This window comes from Colletotrichum siamense (assembly GCF_013390195.1).
Source record: "Colletotrichum siamense strain Cg363 chromosome Unknown KSG_Cg363_contig06, whole genome shotgun sequence".
NCBI lineage: Eukaryota > Fungi > Ascomycota > Sordariomycetes > Glomerellales > Glomerellaceae > Colletotrichum > Colletotrichum siamense.
Genome location: NW_023501019.1, coordinates 277,610 through 287,492, shown reverse-complemented (window position 1 = coordinate 287,492; position 9,883 = coordinate 277,610). Strand labels below are relative to the sequence as shown.

At 39.1% G+C, this 9,883-nt stretch overlaps 2 protein-coding genes across 2 annotated transcripts; both read right to left on the bottom strand.

The window, feature by feature from the left end:
• Window positions 1-225: 225 nt before the first annotated feature.
• On the bottom strand, window positions 226-1,056 carry CGCS363_v009095 (uncharacterized protein; the record flags this gene model as incomplete). The annotated part of the gene is made up of 1 exon (XM_036640944.1): window positions 226-1,056. One exon carries the CDS (start codon window positions 1,054-1,056, stop codon window positions 226-228), a length of 831 nt encoding a protein of 276 aa, XP_036493053.1.
• A 6,428-nt stretch (window positions 1,057-7,484) lies between these two features.
• swnT-2 (Swainsonine transporter swnT) lies at window positions 7,485-8,312 on the bottom strand (the record flags this gene model as incomplete). Its single annotated transcript, XM_036640943.1, has 1 exon — window positions 7,485-8,312. One exon carries the CDS (start codon window positions 8,310-8,312, stop codon window positions 7,485-7,487), a length of 828 nt encoding a protein of 275 aa, XP_036493112.1.
• Between the last annotated feature and the right edge of the window lie 1,571 nt (window positions 8,313-9,883).

Sequence of the window (9,883 nt, the reverse complement as noted above, 5' to 3'; positions counted from 1 at the left end):
AAAATTGATATGTATACGTAGCTACCGACGAAAACAATGGACGACGGTATATTTTTTGTGTTCTGGTGCGCTTGTGGCTAACCTTTTGGCAATCTTGTTGGCTACAATCATGGATTTGATGATTGACCATCATATGACGACACGATTAAGATCTATTGCGCGCGAACGCACGATGAAAATTTGGATTGCTTGCTGATGTTCAATATTGGCAGCAAATCCTCCCTTTTATAGTTCGATATCGTCAAATATATGCTCTGTCCCATCAAAGTTGACGAACGAATGGCGGAAATGGCCCTCGATCTGGGGTAGACGATACCCAATCTCCATAGCGCAGTCACGTAGATATTCCATGAAATCCCGAGTGTCATTCTCATCGTTGTTCCACTTCGAATACGTCTTCCTGATGTATCGCTTTAGATCGCCGAAGTACTCTTCGATGGGGTTGAAGTCTGGTGAATACGGAGGCAGAAACTCGAGATGGACACCTGATACCCGGCATAAACCCTCGATTTCAGGTATACGATGGCAGGAGAGGTTATCCATAACGATGACAGAGTTTGGCTCTGGAAAACGCCCACATTTCGGGATAAGGCACTCCTGTAGCCAACGAAAGAACCCATCGCCGTCAGTCGTACCATAATACGTAGTCAAGTGTAGGATACCGCTCAACGTGAGGGCTGGCAGGATCTGTACGCGAGAGTTCTGAAACCGATCAATCTCTGCAGTTCGAAACGCAGCAAGCCCTTTCGGCGCCCATCCAGTCCTCCGTATCCCAGTATCCTTATTGACGCCGGATTCGTCGACGAATACCAGCTGGTCGGGGCGATATCGTCGTATACGGTACAAGTACTCGTATCGTAGTTCGTCACTTCGCTGAGCAGCAATAATCTTGGACTTCTTGTTCGTCCAGCCAGCTGAGTTTAACTGTCGACTGATTGCAGAACGACTGATCTGGATCTCGAAGGCTTCAAATAGGAAATCTTGCATCTCTTCAAGAGATAGATCGCTGCGGTACTGCAGTAGTTCAAGAAGCTCTGTACGATGCCATATTTCCATCTTTTGTCGACTCTGGCGGCACCTCTTATATCTCTGCACTTCGCCAGTGATATTACGTCGTGATCTATGTCGTCGAATCGTTCGTTCGGTACAGCCAACGATACTTGCCAGCTCGTGGGTCTTTTGGTCTTCGAATGGCAGTATCATCGCGATCGTCGATAGCTGTAGATTCGATATTCTGGGCGCCATTGTATCGTCGTCGTCGCCCGGCGTCTTTCTCGATGTATCTGATATAATAAACCACGGACATGTACTGACCAGCGGCAAACTGTAAGTAACAGGGCACAATCTATACAGCAGTAGACTCTTGCTCAATATCGTGAACAAGCTGAGCTATCAGGAGAGTCATTAATCCTGTTGACTGCCAAAGCATTTGCTCTGAAGAACCGTATCAAGCCCCTTGGTATGCTTATATATTACTCAGAGCCATACAAACCGTATGCTGAGTAGATATATAAAGTCATACAGCAGGTCTCTTCTTCTGTTCCTCAGCAAATGTCATCTTGATCTCTCATGACGAAAATAGACCTTTTGTTGGTCGAATGGTATGGGGATGAGGTGACTAGCTGGGTTGGCAATGCCTCGATGGGTAGATTGACTGCTACGGAAGCATGAAATACACACCTTATGTCTCTATCGTGTAGTTATACGTTTGAATACTACTGGGACTATAGTGATTGACGGCAATTGAGGTGTTGGTGATGACTTTGACGCGTTTTGCGTGCGATGCAGAGAAATGCGCGTCACAGCGTAAAATTGGCTTTTTTTCATGTTTTTGCATAAGCGGGGAAAAAAAAGGGGGGCGGACGCTGTCAACGCAACGGAGTGTAACTGGTGTCAAGCCACTCGTCCACCTCCTTCAGCTGAGCTAGAGCAAGCTCCCGGAGTTGCACACTAAAATAAGGGACCCTCGCAAACTCAAGCTTCGTGTTGAACGGTGACCGGAGTAAGTTAAGGCAAGTGTGTAGTGCAGTTCTGCAGCCTTCGATCGGAAGTTCCTCTGTTGACTGAGATCCGTTGGGCGGTTCACTGAATCCTTCGTGTCGGTGCTTTTTCACGAGGTCTTCATTCTGGTCGCACCATCTGAATCGTTTCCAACCAGGCCTAAGGGGCTTCGCAGCTACGTCCCAAAAGTAAAACCTTTCAAGCATTTCTTCGACGTCGTCAAGATCTACCTCTGTCCAGTATTTTCCGCAGCGCTGCTAACCAATCAATTAAGCTAAATCTAAGGGTTAAATTTAACTAATTAACTTAACGATCATAATAGTCTTATTTAAATTAACTGTTTTAATTAGTTTTAAATATAATTACTTAAATAGGAAGTTAGTAATACTTCTTATAATATTCTTAGAAGGTTAAAATATATATTATATAATAATTTGAGGCTATCTAACCCTTTTTAGCCCCTCTACTTAAAGTAGTAGCTACTTATAGTAATAATACTACTTTAAATTTAGTTCTAGAGGTATTAAGTTTATTTAAGTATTAAGGGTATTATTAATAGCTTCTATAATATTAGTAGAAGTTTAGTAAAGCTAAATACTTTCTTATAGTTAGTTATTATTACTAAGATAGTAAAAATATTAAGGGTAAGTTTACTAAGCGTTAGAAAGGTTTATTAATATAAAATCTACTATTAAATAAGGTTATTAATAAGCTAGGTAATAGAGAGATAGAAATATTACTCTAGCTTATTAAAATTATTAATAGTAGCGTTATAAGCCTTATTAGCTAACTATTAATAATATTTAGAGTCTTTAGCTTTTAGAGTAATAGTAATTAATATAAATATAGTTTATAGAGGCTATAGATAAAGCTATAGATTAGCTTAGTTAGATATATTAGTATATTATTATTATTAATACTTATAAAGTCTTTCTTAAGTATTATATACTTATATATAAGTTTCTAAGGTATTCTAATACTTTTAAAGCTATTATAAACCTTACTTAGGATATAGAATTACTATAGTAGTATAGAGGGGAGACTTTATAAGCTTAATATAATATTTATTAAGTACTTATTAGCTATTAATAATTAATAAGTATAGATATTTATAAGAGTTAAAGTTAATACCTTAAGAGTATTATAACTATAAGTATTTAAGCTATAAGTAAGTAGAGATATTATTAATTAATAGGGACTATAAAACTACTATTAAGCCTTACTAAGAGTGTTAAGATACTTTTATAAGTTAAGATAGTTACTATAACTAACTCTTAATAAGTTAAGTAGCTATATAATTAATCTTAGTATTAATAGAGGTATTAAAGAGCTTATATTAATCTTTAAGATAATCTAAGAAATACTTTATACTTATTAGAACCTCTTAGAGTTAGCTATACTTATTATTTTTACTTTAGCTTTTATATTTCTTAGTTTACTTATAAAGTAGTTTAAGTATTTTATATAACTCTATGAGAATTTATTAGTCTTTATTAGTGAGGATATCCTTACTTAAGATATAATTTATATTATTAGGAAAACTTAGAGTGTAAAAGATATAACTATTAATCTAGCTATATTTAAGTAGGGCTTATTTAATTATATTATATATTAAGTTTTATTAAGTAGTATTATTTAATATTAAATTTAGCTCTTAAGATAACTCTTCCTATAAAGTAAAGTTAGTATTATTATTAGTAGCCTTATTACTAATAGCTAAAAAGCTTTTAGATTATTATAGTAATAATCTAATATACTTAATAATATTCTAGAGTTTACTAATAAAGCCTTTCTACTTCTAGTAGGCTAAGTTATTTTAAACTCTATTAATATTAAGTAGATAGTTAGACTCCTCTTTAAACACTTTATTATTAACGCTATAAATAATAATATAACTAATAAGGTTAAGGATATAGCTATAATATTAAATTTAGTATTATTAGGTGTTAGTTTTTATATATAAAGATAATAGAGAAAGAAAGAGAGCTTTAAGGTAAGTATTATTATTTATAGCGTTATTAAATATAATAATACTAACCTAATTAATAAGGCTTTAGTTTATAAGAGTAGTATAAATAGTTATAATAATATTCTTACTAGAGTAAGTACTAAGCTAGTAGTAGAGAGCTAATAAATATTAAGTCTATTTCCCTAATTAGTTAATAAAGTAGCTAAATATAGTAATAATAGTATATTAATTAGGGGAGGTCTATAGATTAAATAATATATAGACCTTTATAAGTACTTTCTATATCTTATTTTTAATTTATTCCTTTTTAGAGATATAGAGGTAATATAGTTAAGCTTTCTAAGAGTTTCTTAACTAATATACTTAGTTATAGATATTATAATTAAAAAGACTAAGTAAATACTATATATATTAGTTACTAAATATTAAGAAAGAGTTATTAGTATTAATAAAGAAGTTAATAGCTAGCTCTTTAATCTAAGAAACTTTACTATAAAGTATAGTAATAAGAGTAGAACGTTAGCGCTTAGAGAGGTGCTTATTATTTTTAGAATTATTACTAAATAGATATTTAGTATAGGGGTATTCTTTATAGATATAGTAAGTAAATTTAAAGTACTTCTTAGTATTAGATATAGTAGTAGCTTTCTATAGCTCTCTAAAAGTACTAGCTTTATTATAGTATTAATAAACCTAATAAGTATTACTTAGATATATTATTAGTATATAAAAAAGTATAGTAGAAAGTAAGTAAGTAATAAGTATACTTCTAATACTACTTAAGAAGATCTTATAGATAAAAATACTTTTATTTTTAATCTAAGAAGTATAACTTTAATTACTTTTCTTTAAGATAGCTTCTATATTAATATAGCGCTACCTCTTCTAGATAGTATAAAGTAGGGCTTTAAGAGTAGTATACTTATTAAGGTTAGTAGTTAATATATTACTAATAGTTAAAAAAGCTTAAATCTAAGTAGTAATCTCTTAAGAAGTTATTTTATAGCTAATAAAGTGATTAATATATTAGTTATATATTAGTAGAGGTATTATAATAGTAAGAGAGAGGTTAAAAAAGGTATTTAGAAATGTATAGAAGTAAGGTTTTAAAGTATAATAGTAGTAGTAGTAGTAATAATAATACTAGTAGTAATATTAAAAAGGGTTATTTTTAAGGGCTAGTAAAAAGGTTAAAAATAGGCTTTTTTTAACCTTTAGTAAGGAGGCTAAAAATATATTAATTAAGTAGTATAATAAAAAGTATATTTCTAGTATTTTTAGTATTTCTTAGTAGTAAGGCTAATACTACTAAGAAGTATTTAGCTCTACTTTACTACCTATTAGTATAAAAGTATTACTAAACTAATATTATTAACTATTTATCCTTTTTTTTTTTAGAGATATATTATAATAGGACCTAATAAGCTAATAGTAAGTTTACTATATAGGAAATTATAGAGATATTAGTTTAAAACTAGCTTAAGTTATTAACTATAGTATAAAAGCTTAAAAAGTTATAACTTTAAGCTACTAAAAAAGAATATCTAGTTAACTTTTTTATTTTTTTATTAAATCTTTTAAAAATTCTAATTAGTTTAGAGGTTAGATTTTTATTCTTCTAAGTAATATTAGTTTAATTAAGATAGTTAAACTAAGGGTATTATGAGTTTAGCTAATTAACTCTAAAAAAAGCCTCGTTTTGATTAGCTAATTGATTAATTTGATTGATTTGGCTTGATTGGGTAGCAGCGCTGATTTTCCGTTGAGTGCGAGAGGAACCAGCGGCAAGTCGACGCCCAACCTCGAGGTTGGAAATATTGCGGGTACATGTTCTGGCGCTCTTAACAAGAAGTTGCTAGCAAGTGATACTTGGTACTTCTCCAACATCCAATTCTCTGGAAGGAAGAATCTCGGGGTGCCGGAAGCGCGACGGAAAGCCTGATCCACGGAGTTTTTCAAAGTGGAAAGGCTCTTTTCAGAGAAGTCTACCATCTTTATGTTTGGAGGGCCCGAAAACACGATGGACTCGGCCGAGTGGAAGTCGCAGATAAATCCATTGAAATGGATTTGAATCTGTCCATGGGCATGCTTCATTGCCTGGCGCAACTCTGAAAGCCTAAGAGGGGCGGTCCAAATGTGGTTGCTGTCGAACTCGAAACTCAAACATGCGCCCACAAGCCCTAGTAAGGGGTGTTGGCGAAATTCGAACTGAAAGCTGTGACCGAGTATGATAGGATAGCCAGTGGTTCCTTCTAGCAACAGAGTGTGTGTGTCCGGATACAAGGCAGCGGTGGAAATGATCACGCCGATCTCCGCGTATGCAGGTGCGGCACGAGATCATCGGGCAAAAAGCCGACGTCCACAGACCGGGAGAATCCATACTCGTCCTGCGTCACAACTCCATCTAGACCTACCATTCTGAAAAAGTTCGGCCATGTTGCTGCCGTCTGCTGGAAGGCGTACTTCCGTCCAACCTTTTTCTCATTGCGCGGTCCGGGGCCGCGTATCTCTCCACTCGTATCACTTTCTTCCCGCTCCATTTCCCACTCCTTTACCTGCAGGCTTAGGCTGCGAAAGATGGGGACCTGAACCACGAAATCGAAAGTCCACTCGGATTTGTTCCATCGTCGCTTTCTATTCTCTGACCAGGGACCAATTGCGCGCCTGCTGCTCCTTCGATTCGCTCGTCCAGCAGTGAGGAAAGCCTGGACAACAGGAATGAGGGCGAAAATAATGGCTATGACGCCAATGATGGCGGTGAAGACGAATGTAACTGGGTCCCAATCGATTTTCGCATCGTCCGCTCTGTTTTGATCGCCAACAAGCTGAATGAGAGTCCGAAGGAGGCAATCGGTTGAGTTGCTATCCTCGGGACACTTCGAACTGTCATTGTCCATGATGAACCCGTGGCTGTGAGAACGTTATGCATTAATTGGAAGGAAATGGTTCATGAGTTGGACGGAACTTGGCTGGGCACAATCTTGGTATGATAGGAGGGACTTCACACATTATAATATTTTCTGCGGTGCTGCCTGATATGCCGTGACGAGGCAGGCTACGTGATTCGGAATATGTTGCTTATGTTCTTGGCACACCCATCGATCCTTTTGCATCACACCTTTTCGTGGATTTGTGTAACATTTAATACGTGCTGATTGGTTAACTGCTTGCCTCTGCCTCTGACTGTGCCAAATTGCTTCACTTACTATGAGAAACGAAGAAACTCAACTGACGGCCCCTTCAGTGGCTGGAAACACACGAAACATAGCAGTCTTCTTCGGAAGGCCCCGTCAAAATGTGCATGGATAGTTTGCCAGTTTCATTCAGATATTGTTACACTAATTTGGAAGTCCTTGCATACCGTAGCATAACAGTTGTGACTCTTTCCCGAGCTCGGGATTTCTCGCGTGGAAGAAACTCTCACCAACCCTTACCCTGGGTGTGGCATGACGTATTGTTTTCTTCCGATTGCAATCCAATAACCCAGAGCATAGATTACGACTCCTACCAACACTCACGACACATAGTTCATTTCAAGGGTCGCCACTGGTTGGTAGTAGGGAAAGGAGTAAAACACGACACTAATAGCGGACCACGCCAACGTGATTATGCTCGCAATAAAGCCCAGCTTAGGAAACCAAAAAGGTCCATGTACCATCTCAGAACGGCCCGTCCACAAGAGGCAAAGGATTCCTATCGAATATGTGATATACTGCAGCAAGATGCCCGCGGAGATAAAGGAATTGAAGGCAAGGCTCGACGCTAGGTAGAGACATCCGAGAAGAGCGACCCAGAAGCATGACCAGACGTGTGCCCAGACAGGGACATCGAATGGCTTGGGTGCTATCTTCGACATGTGTCTGTGAAATGGAAACGCTCTGTCTTTGCTGAATGCCCACGCCATGCGAGACTGCCATGTATGACAGCCGATCATGGCACCCGCTGCCGAAAACGTGACGAGGCTCTGAAGCACGATGGCTACTGTCTTATTTTGGTAAACCTGGTAAAACAGTTCGAGAGAGGGCGTGCCAGATGCGGCGATGGCCGGCAAATCCGTAGCCGCGAAGAACAGCGCAAAGACTATCGGTAACCCAGTGAATGTTCCCAGTGCAACAGTGCACAGGAGAGCCATTGGGATGTTTCTGCGTGGTTGAGGGATCTCGTCCGTGAGATGGACCACGGCGTCAAGGCATGAAAACGCCCAATTTGTCGCGCTGAGGCCTATCAGGAACGCGACCCCGTTGGGCCACCCAGAAACGTTGTAGATCTCGGCAAAGAAGTTGTGAGCTGTCTGCTTCTCGGATCTCCCAGCTAGAAGGGCTGCAAAGGTGGCGAAGACCATCGAGCAGGTGTAAAGCAGGGGTATCTTGCTAACTCAGGGCAGCAAGCGGTGCAAGAATTGAAACCGGAAGCGAAAATGTTGACAGATTGAAAGTCGGCGATGACCATCCAGGGATGTTACAAAAGCCCGGTCTTACTACTGCGACCATGTTGAATGTGCTGAGGGAAATCACCAGGCAGACGGGAGCTGAGACGCAGACCGCGCTAGCCCAAGTGATGACGCCAGTCAGGCATGATAGAGGACGTGAAATTGACGAGGAACCAAGCGCGGCTACCCAGTAGTATTGTCCTCCAGAATGTGGCAAGGGCGGAGGCAAGTTCAACGTTGCTGACTGTAACGGCGAAGCCGACGATCGCCATGGAAATAAAACCGTGAAGAAGGTCAGGGCGCCGTCAAAGTCGATTTCCGTCGATAGCCCGACGATGACTCCTACGTCTGTGTCAGTGATAGAGTGGCCGATTCTCATAGCGGTAGGTAAATAGCTTTTCGTCAAGTCATTGACCTTCGACGACGGAAGTTATTTACCAGAGAGCTTTGCGATTGGTTTTCCCTTCAACGTCAAACACGGGTTGGGTTGCAGTCGTTTGCAAACGAGTGCCACGTTGATGTTTTGGGGATACTGCGATACCTGGACCCTTAGCTTGCGGCGAACTACTGAAATTGAATGATTTGATTCCTAGGCTAGCAAAAAATGACCGTTGTTTCGACCAGAGACATCCTCTACTTTCAGGTACACAACCAAGAAGATGCTGGTTCGAGGTGATACCTGCTTCAAGATCGCTTGGCGTAAGCCTGACAAGCGCACCCAATTGAGGCCCCCTCTTCATAACCAAGACATGGTACAGCCGAAGGTAACACGTAATCGAGACATGCCATGGGAACTCCAGCCAAGTACAATGGCTGAAATAGATCCGTCCACAAGCCGTAGTGAGATGCATCGACAAGAACATTGAAGTTGAAGTTGTTGCCCTGTTGGCTCGCGATTTTTTCTGCATCACACTGACAGACAGCCATTCTGCGTCGCTTATTTTCATACATCAACATGCCTTTCAGGTGCTCTTCATAACATCTTGGGGACATTGCAAAGGCTTGATCGTACCATCCGGAAGTCAGCCGCAATCTATGTTGACTTACGACACAAAGTGTCTCTCTATTGTGTGAGCCAAGATTCGAAAAACAGATCAGCAGACTTTTCAGAAGGGAAAAACTTAGGAAGGGAGCCTCTACTTTGGGCCATATTAAGTACTTACATCAAAGTGCCTTTAGCTGTCTTAAAACACTCCCTTACATGTTGTACCTCATCCGAGTTAGGAAAAAGGACGTATTGCTGCTTGCCATCGTGTCGTGGAAACCCGCCACCGACGGTTGATCAAGAAGAAGTCTACGTTAAAAGCAGACAGGGGAATCAGAAAACGACACATGCTCCTCCATGATGCCACGATATTTTGCAAGAGCACAATACTAGTCTGTCATTGCCTAGAGGTCATTTTACGTCTCTATTCTTCTACTATCGCGTCAACAGCTGCTCACTTTAACCGCGCACAATGAAAAGTGCAAAATCTCACTTGTGC